General features: G+C 41.1%; 1 protein-coding gene across 8 annotated transcripts in view; it reads right to left on the bottom strand.

Moving 5' to 3' along the window:
- spire1a (spire-type actin nucleation factor 1a) overlaps positions 1 to 15,377 on the bottom strand; it is a 32,592-nt gene extending 17,215 nt beyond the window's left edge. For all 8 annotated transcript variants that reach the window (XM_026155974.1, XM_026155976.1, XM_026155975.1 and 5 more), the window contains exons 1-2: positions 14,797 to 15,377; positions 10,277 to 10,308 (exon numbers count right to left, since the gene is read on the bottom strand). In XM_026155974.1, coding sequence (XP_026011759.1) covers positions 10,277 to 10,308; positions 14,797 to 15,142 — 378 coding nt within the window. In that variant the 5' untranslated portion in view covers positions 15,143 to 15,377. The remainder of the gene's footprint in view (positions 1 to 10,276; positions 10,309 to 14,796) is intronic.
- Positions 15,378 to 16,414: the final 1,037 nt, after the last annotated feature.

Below are 16,414 nucleotides of genomic sequence, written 5' to 3'. Positions count from 1 at the left end.
GTTCACTGATCTAACCCTCGGTCTGAGGTCAACAAGTGTCGGAAGTATTGGCCAGTCGACCTGAAACAACCTTGGAAACGTCAGATATCGTTATGACCGGGCCAAATGATTTCAATCAGAGCGTGGTGGGAGTGAAGACATTTAGCAAAGTACCCACAAAAATTAAAATACTATTCCGCACGTGGACATCCTTTGATACTCAAAGGCTAAGGATACAGAGCACTTCACCTGAAGTTTCAGCAGCAAACACAAAAATTGACTTCAGTAAATTTTGCCATAACTTCTGTGTTTATTTTGTTTGCCACTTGTCACCAGAGCCATTAAATAAATGCTCTGTCATTACTGCACTGCATATTCTATTTCCAGATGTGTATTGTTGAAAGAGGGAGGCGTCCCAAACAAACCAGACCGTTGCTGTGAGTGAAGCTAGTTCTGATGGGCATGGCTGGATATGCGCTGGTTTGGTGCCAAAAACAGCACTGCACTCGTCTTTGGAGTCTGGGAGTGTACTACATGGAAGAGAAGGGTGTGGAGTGCACACGTTTAGGTATGTTAAGGTCAACAAGGCGAAAAGAAACTCATTTAATCAGACTGACTACTAAAATAACTGACACAAACCACGCAGTTCTAGAGTGTGGGATTTTACTTGGATACTGTACGATCCATTTTCACAGTTGTGACAATGTATTTGATGTCCTGGTACATCAAGGTGCAGCACATTGTAGCTTAAATGTTGGTTTTTTTTGTGTTGTTTGTTTTGTTTGTATAGTCCAAAAGCCAAAACGGGTCTGGTAACATATCTGAGGAATCACAGGGTCAGACAAAAAATTCTGAACCCATGATCATGGTGAAAGAGAGTTCTGAATGGGCATCAGTTTCAGTTAATTCAACGCATTGGGATTTTAGAAACTGTATATAATTAAGTTCCAATTTTATTAAACAAAAACTAACCTCTGCCCAACAATGCCCGGCCCAGCCATCTTATCTTCACAGCCAGCTATGCGTGCCGTTGCAGCACCCAGAGGAGCAGCAGCAATCCTCTGACCTGCTTTTATTAGCGACAGCCAGGTAACGACCGTGTTTGCACTAGCTTCGTCCACGTTTGTCAGCATTATGAAGTTGAGATACGATTACAGCCGGACGAACATAAGCAGTAACAGCCCACTTATAAAAAGCAAGCTATTCTGCTTTAAAATCACCTGAGCTCTGTTGGACCCCATGTGTGACAACAGAAAGAACCATGTGATCATAATGTCATGAGCATTAGTCCTCAACATATCTTTGTGGAGTCACAACACATCACTGTAAATTTTATCAATTTTTCATCATTTTCATTACTTAAGTGTATGATATTTTGGAACATTATGAAATTGAATAAGATCACCGACTCTTTATGAAAATATTTTCATAGATATAAATAAATCGGTAAGTACGCAAGCAAGGAAAGCGTCTGCTACTGTGTGCAACTCAATATTTTCTTATTATTTTATAATGGCTTTTTCTGACGTGAGCACCTGCTCTTCAAAGTCTGTGCACAGATATGCATATTGGATTATAACCAATAATACAATTTGTTTGCCTATTAAACATCAAAAGATTTAAAAAATGCCCCCCAGAAAAAAAAAAAAAAAAAAAAAAAAAAGCAGGAATAGATTCTCTCAATTTCCAAAAATCAACCCACCTATTCTCACTGGGAAAAGATTGCTTTCATAGTGTTACATCGTTATCATTCCTCAATCATCTCTGTGTGCAGTTGATAATCCTGTTCCCAGGCTAAAACAAATATCCTATTCCTTAGTGTCTTATTATGCAACCTTTTAATCCATCTGTAGTACAACATGCACTGTAGTGGGCAGGGAAACTAGGAAATTCAGGAGTGACCGTCTGCACATGGGGATCTCATTCACAGGCAAAAAGGATCATCAGCTTTATACTGCACCACGTATACATAAGAAACCTCGTGTTTTCATGTCCAGGCTAAGCAGTCTCACTATACTACATGTCCAGTTAAGGACATTTTCTGTAGTGGTGGGTCAAGAGTACGTTTAGCCAACAGTTACTGTTTGAATCAAATTTTCTAATCAAACACAAAATTAGTTTCAGTGATTGTCCAGTGGTTCAACAGCAACTAGCACAGTAAGGATCACTGTTTAATACAATAATTAAGCACCAAGTACAATATTCCCGATAATTTGGATGAATTTTGCCACATATGGTCCATAGGGTTAGGTGAACAGGATTTATCTCGCCTCTCACCCTATGACGGCTCACAGACTCCGACTGGAGTTAAGGTTACCAGACCCCAACTGGTAACCTTAACTCAAAGGGAGCTGAAGGATGGAAGAATCAGTGTTTAGTGGGAACGGGCCACAGGTCAACCAACACAGCAGCTAAATAATTCTGTTCAGCGACATATGGAGAAAGTTCCTTTGAGTTCAAGTCAGAAGGAATGGGGAAGAGGCATCTTAAGTATCAAAAGCCAGACTTATTGAAAAGAAAACAGGAGAGGAAATAAGGAAAATATAGATTGTGGTGAGTAACTGAAAACAGTCACATCTGAAGACTTGTGATTCAGAGGATTGAGGCAGTGAGGTGGAGGAAGAGGAAGCATGTGGGTAAACAGCTGTGAAAGGCAGCCAGGAAAACCACTGCTGGGGTTTAAGCTACGGGATAAGTGTGGTAGCAAACTATTAGGTGAATAAGGCTCCAAGTAAATTCCCCAGGCAGCCACAGCAGGTAACACGGGATATGACCAGTGTTTAAAAATGCCTAGTAGGAAATGCAGCAGGATGAGTCATCTGGGTGCCAAAGAAAAAGAAAATCGTAACACAGAATGAATTCAGCTTGAGCTCCGTGACAGGCTTTCTCAGAAAGTTTACAAGCATCCTCAAGATTGTGAATCACCAATCCACTCAAAATAGAGTGCACTTTCCCTCAACCTCCACAAAGAAAGATAATAACCAGCTGCATTACATCACTGCATGGGGAAAGTTTTTAACAATGAGGGATTTTACATAGAGAATCTACTTCCCTGTGCCAGAGGCATTATCTTAAGAATCTGTGACAAAATACAAAAAGAATTCCTCATTCATGAATAACCTTTGTCCACCTCACAGATTTCATGTTCACTCTTGAACCAAAAAGGCAGATCACAATTCACAATAATTGGAACATATATTTTTAGTGTATGAAACTATTAAAAAAAAAAAAAAGTTAAATTTAGATGCAGCTTTCCTTTTCCCTTCCAAAGAAGCAGATCAGCAAATTTGGGAGTATTTCCACAGTTAATTAGTTAAAACAGGTCTGTACTAGGTGCACACTCAGACAGTAGTTGTCTGACAATAAAATAAAGAACTCATAAGTAAGCACATTTTTTTGTCTCAACAGCTAGGGAGGAGTGTGTGCGTGCATGTATTTGCTTGGAAAAGTCATTAATCTGTCATACAACTAACCTTGGTTGTCTGATGGTTAAATAAACCACAGAGCAAATATAAATATAAGCATTTTTGGTGAGGTTTTGTCATTTTTACTTACTCAAATTCACCAAAATTAGCCTGGAAAATACACAGCCTATTGTTAGGCAAGCAAATACAGACTTTTTGTTTAACTTTATGTGGACCAATAGAGTTTATGCATATAATGAGCCTCCAAAGGACTATTTTAAGCCAGGAAACACCATGACTATGTAACCAGCTTTGCCATATTTTCATTTGAACCAGCTAAGCAGACTAGGTTTAGGATGTTAAAGAAGGAGTTTTAAACAAAGGGCGAGAAAATGTGCTCCAGCAGTCTACAGCGTGAGGAAAAACAGTGTTTTACCAACATTAAAGCACAGAAACCTATTCTGCAAAGTGCAGTTCAATGTGGGTTTTTGAGCGAAACAGAACTCTTCCTACTACAGTATGTTTTATGTGTAGCCAATTCAAATTTTCACTATTTTAAATAGATCGCAAAAAACTCAACTGTTTACATTCTCTTGTATAGTTGTAGTTCTTGTAGTTGTATAAGCTGAAAAGCAGTACAAGGAGCAACCAAGATGGAGGGAAAACCATCGGTGAGTCAGCGCTTACGCAGATGTGCAAAGAATGAGTCGTTTGTGCTGAAGAGCAGCACATCCTCACACGAGCAAAGCAGAAAGAAGTCAGGCTCCTGTGCTGCTGAGACCTCTACCCAATTTATGCAGAATTTACAACTAGTCTGATCATTAAACATAGTACTAGTCAAATAATCCTCAAGGTAAGGTTCAAGGTACAGGTGAGTAAACTCAAAGTTTCACTAGTGATTAAGAGGGTGCTGAGCTTGCTGAGCTTAAAAACATTTCAACTATAGCAAAAGCTCAAGTCTAATATTGTCGTCATCATTTCCACATCACACAAGAGGAAATGTCCAAGTCACAGAGGCCAATTTGAGGTTTTTGGTTCATCTTTAAACTGAAAATGTAGATTTTATCATGGCTAATTTCAGCACCAGGCTCTGATGCACGTGAACTACATGATCTTTTTGACACAGCCATAAGTTCGGATCTATGAAACGTGTTAGGTGATACTTGTAGAAGCATGTGCGAGAACAGCTTTCTGTGGACAGAACTGCCTGTACGAAGCCTCTATGTGACCTCCAACATTTCTTTTTATAAGAAAATTAAATTAAAGCATATCAGTAAACTGCATATCTGGCCCTTGATGTGGCCATTAATGAAATGAAATTTGCTTATTGAGGTTTTTGCAGACACGTAACCACATGATGTTAACTTGTCCACCATCTCGGACAAATGACAATCACGATGACAATGTAAGATCGGGCAAATAAAGTCCCATCTGGCAGCCACTGGGCTTGAGGAGAGAAATTAGGATTTCCTGACCAGTTGAAAGCAGTTGCATGATTTTTAATGACCAGTCACGCAGTCCTATGAAGGTCAGTTCATGACCATCTGTCAGCCACCTGTCGTGAGGGAAGAACGTGCATTACTGATTTGGAGAAAAGAAAAATCCCTCCTTGTGATTGCTTAGGTCACTACTATAGTCAGTAATGCAGTTGGAATTTGCATGAAAGTGATGGACGTGTCTACAAACACTGTCCAGCTACTCTCCAAGCTGTAGTGGAACCGGAAATGGAGACAGTTTCCCTTTTGCAGACTACACCAACTACCCGAACAGATTCCTGGAGCAGAGGTAACACAATCGCACAGCCCTGGGTATCACTGCGGCCTGTAGATTTCACAAAGACATCAGATAAGCCGCCTTCAGCATTTGCTGCAGCAGTAGAGTGAAGCCACCGCAACACAGACAGTTACATAACCAAAGTTAAACCGTGAGGTCTTCCACTGCAGGAGCGGATGCTCAGCCTCCTCCGGTCTGAAGCATCACCTTCCCACTTCAGAGTGGGACAGAAGACGGAGCTTCTTTACGTCTTCAGGTCAAACTCAGCTGAGTTTGCATTCATCAGTGAAGTCAACTGGAAAACGCTGAGCCCTGAGAACAGTCAGCTCTGATGTTACATATGATCATTTCCACTTCAATAGGAAACTGGCATAAAAGCAGACACTGAAAATGCAGGATAACATTTTTGAAAGAAAAAAGGCACATACAGATAAAAACTACACATGAGCTGAGACTGAATACATCACACAAAGAATCAGCTTTTAATCAAACAGCTTCAAGCCAATGGCAGTGTGTGGATAAAAAAAAAAACATGCTCTGAAAAGCACAAACCTACAGAGTTTAAAGGCTGCAGTGAAATACACTAATCACCAGCTGGAAAAGTCCTCCCACTGAGTTTGACCTAAATGCTGTCAGAATCCCTAAAGTAGCTCTAAACACCACAAATCTGACAGACAGCTTCTATGGCACAGCAGAAAAACAGCTCCTCTTGTTCCAAAAACCACAAAGAGCTAAAGATCTGATAACTTTATAGACTTGACAGACCAAGCAGGAGAAAAATATTAATCTCTCAAGCCTGGCTGGACCACATAAAAAAAGAAACAATAAAAATAAATACTGAGCAAGAGCTTCTTCAGTGTTAGATATAAATAGAAAACCTTGACCAGAATAGCACTAAATGCTAAACAGATCCCTGCGGTTTAGTTTCTGTGTGAATTTTCTTGTACAGGCAGAAATGTAACCTCAGGGACTGTAATGCCAGCCGCTTTAAAAGAAAAGCAGTCAGCATCCCCCCAAAAAAATCAATTGATCAATTTGAATAAAAGCAGGGTGCAACATAATGGGCGATCGTGGCTCAAGAGTTGGGAGTTTGCCTTGTAATCGGAAGGTTGCCGGTTCGAGCCCCGGCTCGGACAGTCTCGGTTGTGTCCTTGGGCAAGACACTTCACCCGTTGCCTACTGGTGGTGGTCAGAGGGCCCGGTGGCGCCAGTGTCCGGCAGCCTCGCCTCTGTCAGTGCGCCCCAGGGTGGCTGTGGCTACAATGTAGCTTGCCATCACCAGTGTGTGAATGTGTGTGTGAATGGGTGGATGACTGGATATGTAAAGCGCTTTGGGGTCCTTAGGGACTAGTAAAGTGCTATATAAATACAGGCCATAATGAGGTCACTGGTACATGTTGGGCATACAGGGATCCAACTGAGACTCACCCCGGGGGACTGCGACTGAATTCAAAAGCTGCGTCTACAAACAAGCATGCAGAAAACAGATCAGAACAATCCTCGGCCGTGCCTGAGATCTACATAAAGAAAACCCTGTTTCTTCCACAAATGTGCACTCTTTCGTCAAAGCTGACACAACTGAAGGGCAGTCTCTGCAGGGACAAGGCTTATAACCTCCAGTGACATACATAAGGGTGAAGGGAGAAACATCCAGCCCCTGCGCTTACAGAACCCTCATAGCAGCACCTGCTTAACCCGCTACAGAGCGGAAGTCACAACTGCACGATGCTGAAATGCAAATATATGCAATTTCTACCCAATCTGAGAAGCTTAATCTACAAAACACAACATGATGGTCCCCACATGGACTTTAAACTGATCTTTAAGGGTATAATGTTTTAAGCAGTAGAAAAAACAGACCTAAAGACAGGTTGCATTAACTCCAATTTTCTGAGAATCCCTAAAGCTAAACCTCAGCCCACTACAATCTATATTAATTCCAAGGGTTTACTTCAAACATTATACTGGAAAACTAATCATTTTGGCCCCAAAGTGCAGATCTGGCAACCTCTGGACCTTGTAATAGGATACTAGCAGTAATCTCACCTTAATCTTCAGATGAGGACAAACTAGGTTAAGCTTGTCCTGTAGGCTACAACAGAAGGTGCACAGTACAACTCAAACATTTTTTCCTAAAAGATGACCGAGCACTAGAAGAGAAAGCCAAATATGCCACCGTTTTTAATGTCAGGAAAAGATTATTTTTTTTCTCTAGCATTACTGATTACCCATTACACCCATTTTTACTGGTTGTAAAGCAGGTGTTAACAAGCTAGTGATTTGCTCCAAAAACTAGAAGCAGAGGTAAGAGAGAGGGGTAGTGGCTGACTCACTTCCACAAGCGACTAAGACACAACAAAAACATGTAAAGTCAAGAATTAGGAGCACAGGAATTGGGCCATAAACACCTTTGCACCTTTTGTGTGCAAGGGATATAAATCAATTTTCCCAAATTATCCGAAGGCAGATTGGTCAGGAGAAAACAATGGGATGAATTTACAGTTCTAATTAATGTCAGAAGACTTTACATTATTAAATTAAGCTGAAACGCAGTTACCAGCTCTTAGAGGCAGGCAGTTACAGCAGTGATCGGATCACTAGTTGAGCATGCCAGCCCGTCCAGACAGACAATGCTAACATGCTTATGCTCAGCAGGTTTAATTTAAAGCATTTTACATGTATTGGCTATACTGAGGTATTGGCTATACTGAGGTATTGGCTATACTGAGGTATTGGCTATACTGAGGTATTGGCTATACTGAGGTATTGGCTATACTGAGGTATTGGCTATACTGAGGTATTGGCTATACTGAGGTATTGGCTATACTGAGGTATTGGCTATACTGAGGTATTGGCTATACTGAGGTATTGGCTATACTGAGGTATTGGCTATACTGAGGTATTGGCTATACTGAGGTATTGGCTATACTGAGGTATTGGCTATACTGAGGTATTGGCTATACTGAAATTAAATGTCTTTATAAAGTTTTCTGACAACACTATTATCATTCCCAGTTAAAATGAAATTCAATTCACTTTAACTCTATTTTACTTTTGTGTTTTCACCCTTTTAGTGTCTGGCATTGGCTATTTCTGCAAGAGCTAGGTTCTCATGCAAATCGCCAATTAAAAAGAAATTACAAAAATACAATTTCTAAACTTAGATTTGAAAATATTTAAACTTCAGAGTGCTTCTAAAGGAAAAGTCAGATGATTGGTCCATATAAAAGCAGTGATTTTAAAAAATAAATTCCAGCTCTAATAAAACACATCAACGCTGTCACCATCACGTGGGAAAACTGCTCTGCCCAGGTGACAGGTAATTCCTCCAAAGCGCAAAACCCAGGGTGGAGACATGTTTTCAGTCTGTCAGCAGGATTACACAAAAACCAACAACTGGAGTTTCATGAAACCTGGTGGGGAAGTGGAGCATATCCACAGACACAACAAACGAAACTTGGGCGTCAATTTCCTTGATGGGTTGGATAGAAGAATTAATTTCCACTTGCAAGATGCAGACGGGAATTTTTTTAAAGAGCAAAACCAATTTGCGTGATACCCGAGCCGAAATCTTTCCCTCCTTTTTCCCCCCTAAAGAGATCGCTATCACTCTTTAAAAAATAAATAAATAAATAAAATTTTAAAAAAAATTTAAAAAAAATCTGACAAGAGCCTTTGGGATTTGCAGAAGATTCTCTCCGAGTGCTCTTTTGGTTACATTTGTGCATAAGCTGATAAATACAGTTTTTAAAGCCTTAAACCACACTTCCCTCAGTGGAACTTTCACGCTTTGAAAAACTTGATAACAATAACCATTATGAAAGATATTATCACCACCAAAAAAAAAACAAAAGACAAAAAAAACAAAAAAAACAAACACACCCTCTTCCCAGCTTATTTGTAGAAACCAATCATGCAATGGCAGATGCATGAACTTGCAAAGAAAACCAACCCAAGTTAAGCATTTTCACTTCTAACCAAGCTGCCACAGGTCGGCTTCAGCCCTGAGATAATCAGTGTTGACCATCAGCTGACGAAGAGAAATTCTATTTCAAACTTAGCCATGCAGGGACAGCTGCATACTGTGCATGCCTGAGATCACGTGAACAAAGACAAACATAAACTGCTCAGACCTGATGGACCAATTACACAAAGTATCCTCTCTGTACACATAATGAAGACTTCTCCTCCCAACATTATACAGCACATAGTGCTGGACAAACACACACTGGGCACATGTCCTTTTAACGTGGTTTTGGCGATGAGGTTTGACGCGATGAGAGCTAAAAATAAACCGATGAACAACAACATTCGGTGAACAACAACAGAGCTGCTCTTTTTAAGTGCAGCACAAACAATAACTGCAGAACAAACTGAAGAGCGCTACTTGTATTGCGCTCTTACCCACTTGCTCAGGTTTAAGCGCATCACAGGTCTGGCTGGGATGTGCTCCCCACCCCATATTTCTCCTAGTCTGTAAAGTGAAAATGGGCTAATGCTTAATATCTGCTTGCACTCACAAGACATGAGGGAATGTTTTTGTGCAGGGCCAGAGTGAACAACGCTGCACCACAGCTGCCACGCCACCCCATTTGTAGCGTTCCTTCTAGGTAATGGGAGCAGTGACGGTCAGACTAATGGCAACAGATTGTGAAATTGTTTTGTCTGCGTTGAAGCAAATTAGTCTTCCTGTGAAATGAAAAGACTGTAAACATTTAATTCAAACGTTTAAGTAACGTCCACATGTTCTACTGGGATCACTGAAAGGAAAAAAAAAAAAAAAAAAAAAAAAATGTGTTCAAAACTGATTACTGGCTTTCTCTACCACAGTGTGTCTTTTGTCCCATCTTCCCCTCCTCACCCCACCAACTGGTCAAAGCAGATGACTGACCCTCCCTGCCTCCCTGAGCCTGGCTCAGCTGGAGGTTTCGTCCTGCTAAAAGGGAGTTTTTCCTTCCCACTGTTGCCAAGTCCTTGCTTACTGGGGGTCGTGTGATTGTTGGGGTTTACCGTAGGGTCTTTACCTTTCAGTATAAAGCGCCTTAAAGTGATTGCTGTTATGAGTCGGTGCTGCTGCTTTACCCATAAATTGAATTAAATTGAATTGAATGTGAACTCACCTCTAATGACGTAGGGGCCGACTGGTATTTATCTGTAATGACAGCAGAAAGGAGAGTTATTCACTCATACAATGAGGATGTCACTTATTGTGCAAGTAGCTGCCTGTAACAATCACCAAGTCAAACACACCCTCTTAATCATTAATGGGAACGCACTGTACAAATCATCCAAAGGCGCCTCGAAGCGAGGAAAACTTCACACGGTGTTACAAACCAAAATGGAGGTTAGAAGACGCGAGCAAGATTACTCAACGGCACTGAAGATGATTGTAAAAAGAGCAAGTTAATAAATTATTATGTTTTCCTCTCAAGTCACGGCACACTGCTCGCACATCGCCTGAGGCAGACAGAGATGTCAAAACCAGCCACTGGGGGCTGCTTGTAGTAGTATTTTCATTACAACTACACATGTTTCTTTTCCAACTATTTATTTATAAGTGACTTATGTATGTATGTATGTATATATATATATGTATATATTGTACTATTCTTAGTTAGCATATTGTCTGTCTTGTCTTAATGTTGGTCTAAAATGGAGCACTGTAACAAAAAATAATTTCCCCCAGGGATCAATAAAGTATTCTGATTCTGATTCTGATTCTGATTCAAACATCGAAACGTTGCTCTCATTCTCTCGCTCTTGTTTCCATGGATACATTGCTTAAAATGGAAAGAAAAATAAAAGAAATCAATACCTAAAGTTTATGACCTTTCAATAAATACCTGCATAAAAGGTGAAATGTTACCAATTATTGTTTGGTTTTTTTAATTAAATAAAAAAAAATGACTACACATTATCTTTCATGTTTTGGGGAAAAAAAGAAAAAAAAGACTAAGCAAATCAGGGTCTCCACATCTCTTCAGGCAATTATTTTTCCACCCAGCACTGCCTCAAGATGTCCACAAAGCATCCTAAAAATCAATAGAAATAAGCAGTTCCTTTGTATCCAGAAGAAAAATATAACAATAAATCCGATTTTTAATGCCAACAGCATAAAAATTACTTTAAGTTTAGAAAAAGACTGCAGTTTGTGTTCAAACACGTCTGTTCATAATATCCATCTTACATGATGGAAAAATAATGCTCGAAATATATCTCCAAAACATCCTGACCCAACATCTAAATTTTTCCTTTTCAATACAATTTCATATATTTCATATTCCCATAGCTTTGCGATGTGGAAAATAACAGCCAATGTGGGAGAGTTCGGGATTAGGATGTGGTTTGGGTTACAGTTATGGGGTCAGGGTTCGGTGTGTGTCGGGATGGTGTTTCTACATCGCAAAACTATGACATCACGATAATGTGACATTAATTATGATGATCTGGGAACAACACCAACACAGGGATGTTGATACAGGGGTTATTTTCAGCCTGTGCAACAACTCTGTTGAGGGTACTACTGCTCCAAATGACTTCAAATCATTACAAAGTTTTTTCACCCATAAACAACATGAAAGAAAGAAAACGAGGAACTTTTAAAATTCCAGGTGCTGGGAGGACTAGGAATTTTTAACTATTGGTTAAAGTTAAAATTATGAACTTCAGCCCTAATTAAGTTACCTGAGGCAGCGAGTTGAGCTACCTATAACCACCGGTAAGAATGAGGCAACAGTTTAAAGTACAGAATGAAAGAGCAACAGTCCAGACTGTAAAATTAGGTCATCGCATATAAATGAGAAACTTTGGCCAGAGATGCAATCATTCTGCGTACTAACACTGGTGCCATTTAGGCTTCAACTCATAAACTATTCAAATAAAATTAGACTTCCTGCTCAAGGACACATCCATGAAAAACATTTGTTTCATAGTGTGCAACAACTCTGTTGCAGGCCACTAAATAACAGCCAACAATTACTCATGAATACTCATTCGGGAAACACTGGATCCTCTGTTTGTCCCAGCAGAGGAGCGGTGGCTCAGCCAGGACCCTTGCAGGCCAAGTAAATCTCAGCGGACATATTTAGAGGAGAGTAGTGTCAGCCTGACTATTCTGTCCATTCAAATAGCCTCTGTGCTGCTGAAAGGCATTCGCGGCTTTCACAGAGAGACACGATAATTAAGTCTTTAACCATCACTACCTGCAAGTCAAATAAATTTAGAAGGAAAAGAAGCTCCTGCTGGTATGGATCACTGAAATCAGGGTAAACGTCTCGTCTGATGCAGCATTCAGGAGAGGAGGCAAAGGTATTCTTTCCCATGCTCCATGTGAACCGATCTGACTGCAGCATGTTCATCACGCCTCGATTCACCGCAAAATAAGCCAAGACTTGGTGCTGCTTATTAGTCCGATTCTGTTTGCTGTGCGTCACGAAAATAAACACTTCTTCGCTTGCTGAGATTTCTTGATAACCACCCACAGCAGCAGTCAAAATCTTAATATAGGCCAATATCACTAGAGGGGTTGAGGAGCTTATTGTTGGTGGTCTGGGAGCTGGCCAAATCATGCCACCTTGTCACTGACTCATGCAGGCCATATGCAGGTTGCATAAGCCCTGATTTTATGCCGGTGTGGTACACTAGCCACTCAGCTGCTGGATGCTTAATAGGTCTCACATCTCTCTCATCACCAGGCCTAATAGGAATCAGGACAGGGCCAAGCTGTCCCAAAAATACTCCAGCCACCAGCGAGGAGGAGCAGCAGAGGACTCTCCCCATAATCTCGAACTGATGTGCACTCTGAAAATCAGTGCATCTAATCAACACATTTGTTCTATTTTTGGTGGTGCAAAGATGCTAAGCAGCACCAAGTGAATCTGTTTATTCTGAGAGCCGGAGTCACAGGAAGACAATATTACTGGTTAGTCTAGACAAGGCAGAGCTGGACAGAGGGGTCAACTCAAGACAGGGGGACGGAAAAAATAAGAAAGGTTCAAATAGGTTCCCCACATAATGTGGCTGCGCAGAAAGACACACCCAATCTCATCTCTGAAATATTAATGGAATGCAGTTAAAGGCATTACACACCTTTCTCCACACCTGAGCTGTTGTACAAGACTAAGCCTTTCTCCTGTGTATAGAGATACACTACAGTTTCATCTGTAGTTTCAGTACACAGAGACCTGCTGGCTTCTAATACGTTTTTCTGGTGTGGGTCTTATAGAAGTCGAGCGTTTTCATCTTAGACATCTACTCTCACTTTAGATCCAGCTTATCTTAAAGACATCATTGTACCGTATCAACCAAACAGATCGTGTCACTCCCAGACTGCTGGTTTACTTATTATTCCTAGGATATTTAAAAGTACAATTTTGACGATCCTCCCTTAGTTACACTGCAATAGGCCTAGATTTCTGGGGGCTTCCCATGATGCACTGAGTGTTTCTTTTTTACCATGTTTATACACCTCTCTGCATTACTTATTATTAACCTCTGACTCTCTTACAGTGTCTTCCTCCCTTTACCCCAAACCGGTCGTGGCAGATATCTGCCATCCCGCCTGGTTCTCGCAAAGGTTTCTTCCTGTTAAACGTTTGGGTGTTCCCCCCCCCCCCCACTTTTGCCAAGCACTTGCTCATAGTGGGGGGTCATCTGACTGGTGGGGTTTTCTCTGTATTATTTTAAGGTCTTCACCCTACAATGTGAAGCATCTTGAGGCGATTACTGCTGTGATTTGGTGCCATATAAAAAATCTGAATTGAATTAAACATAACTTGCTTTCTATCTGTACAGCCAAGCACAGAACAAAAGTCTATTTACTACCCAAAAATATCTGTATAGAAAATGAGCCTGTATTAAAGAGTTCAAGGATCCTCTAAATCGCATGACGGAAACAAAAACAGAGTGGATATAGAGGATGTATACAGTCAACGTGCGTACACAAACTTCCATCCAGCTAGATTTAAATTGCGTGGAACCTCTCAGCCTACACCTGGCACCTTGCTGTTGAATGGATTCTGCCTCCTGGCCCCAAATTTGTCCCCAATTCACCCCAAAATGTCACAACAAAGAGCAGCTATGACTCATCTGTCTCCGGCCTCGTGCTTGTAGGGAGTGTTTTGTTTCACCGCAGTCTGGCACCCAAAAAGGTGCTCTGCAATTTGAACAGGTCACGTGATTTGTGTTTGCTGACTAACTGACCGCTGTACTCCAGGGGAGAGTGGCTGTGAGGCAGCCCTGTTCACAAACCAGTCTAAACAGAGCTTTAATATGAATCATGTTTGTGATGTAAATATCAGCCGCTGTTATGAGAACAAACCCGCAACGTAAATAATTCATCACACAAGCTTTCGTGGTCTCCCCCCCAGCAGCTATGCGGTGATCTATGATGTATTATTAATAGGCGCCTGTAAACAAAATCGCCACATGGCTAAAAGCAGGCAGCTACAACAACATGGCCTCTTCGTAGGGATGCTCCATTCGTTTGGCCTGTCAGGGATGTGGAGGAAAATGCTTTTTGTTGTCGTTGTTGACGGCTGCCTGTTCAAAGCCAGTCTCCCTCGTTTAACCTGTGCAGTTACTCATAGCACACAAAGCTAAAGCGGACACCTGCCCGGTCTTGGTTGGTTGGTTTAGTTACCTGCGTTGTCTTCAAAGTGCAGTTTGACAGTCCCGTCTCTCCCGAGCCTCACATTCCCGGGTCCCTCAATCCTTCTCGGGTGCTCGGCTGATGAGACAACAGCAGACTTGGAGCTTCTCCTCCGGTGTTTCTGCGCTAAAGTCCGACAACACTGGTAACACACTGCCCATGCCTGCTCCTCGTTTATCGGCTGGCTGTACAAAGCCAGGATTTCTTCTAAAGAGAGCTCCTCGGCTCCGTCGCTGCAGTCCATGTTCACGTCTCCGATGCTCAAATCGGCGGCGAAATTCCGGAGAACGGTGGGCGAAGTCACCATCCCATCCTCAGTCCCCGGTCGTTTGGCCATCCTCAAATCATTTTTGTCCGCATAACGTAAAGGGGAAAACGAACAGGTTTGTCGGGTAACGTCCCAGAGCTGCCCAGCTACATGATAAGATGTAGCCTCGTCCGTCAGCCAGGTGTTATCTGTACCGTGGCCGTGGAGCACCAACGGTTCACACCGAGCCACAGCCAACCGAGAACGTGATCCGCGCGGTCCTAAAGCCTGAACGTTTAATTACCAATCAACATCAGCAACATGCCAAAACTCCTGTCTTTTATAACTCACAGAACTTCCGGTGTGTAATCAAGGGTCATATTTTTTTGATCAAAAATATAAATCAATAAATTATCATTTTAAATTATATAAAATAAAACTATCAAATATATTTTATTAAAAAAATACTAAGCATACAGTATGAGTCGACACACCTGATTTGGGCTTTTGTTTTAAAAAGGTGTGTCACAAAGGTCAACAAATCATGTGGTGGACTGTACCGTACTTACTCCTATAACTATTTTTCAAGGAAATGGGAATTGGGCGCAGATATTTCTTGAAACATTTGCAAACATACTTGGAAGTACAGGATTTCAGTCAAAAACAGAGTTTGTGCAATTCTAACCAGCTTCAAAGTCAATATTCAGTATGGCTGCCTTTAGTCTTCAACACAGCTTGAACTTGACTGATGGTGTGCTATTGTGTGTTTTTCTATCCATGTGTTTGGGGTCATTGTCATGCAGAAAAATGAAGCCACTGTCAATTAGATTCTTTCTAGCTGGTACTGCAAAGTAGATCAAAATCTCAGTGTTTTACCCCTGTCCTGACCTCCTCCATATATACTGACAATCTTAACCAAAATTTCAAATTTGGATTCATCACTCCACAAGACCTTTTGTCACTGATTTTGAGTTCAGTTCTTATGTAGTTTGGCATGCCTCAGCCTTCTGTTCCTGTTTCCCTTCCTTATGAAGAACTTATTTCTTTACCATTACCAATGATGGACCAGCTGACACAGGACCTGACAAGTGGCCTTAGTGGCCTAACAGACTGCTTAACAGGCACAAAAAGGCCACCAAAAAAAAGAAGAAAAAAAAGAAACAACAGCAAAAAAAAAACACATTCCTCTGAAAATGGTCAAGTACAAGGACTGGATTAAAAATAATCGAATAAGCACCCAATGTCAAAAGAAAACATTTGAAAGACCTTCAGATCACCTAGAGAAGAACTATTGCTCATGACCACTTTAAAAATAAAATTAAAATGAAGTCTGTTTTCTTGGAAGCAAAGTACAAAGAAACT

The sequence above is a fragment of the Astatotilapia calliptera genome, chromosome 22 (genome assembly GCF_900246225.1).
Source record: "Astatotilapia calliptera chromosome 22, fAstCal1.2, whole genome shotgun sequence".
Taxonomy (NCBI): domain Eukaryota; kingdom Metazoa; phylum Chordata; class Actinopteri; order Cichliformes; family Cichlidae; genus Astatotilapia; species Astatotilapia calliptera.
This window is presented reverse-complemented; position numbering and strand designations above follow the sequence as displayed.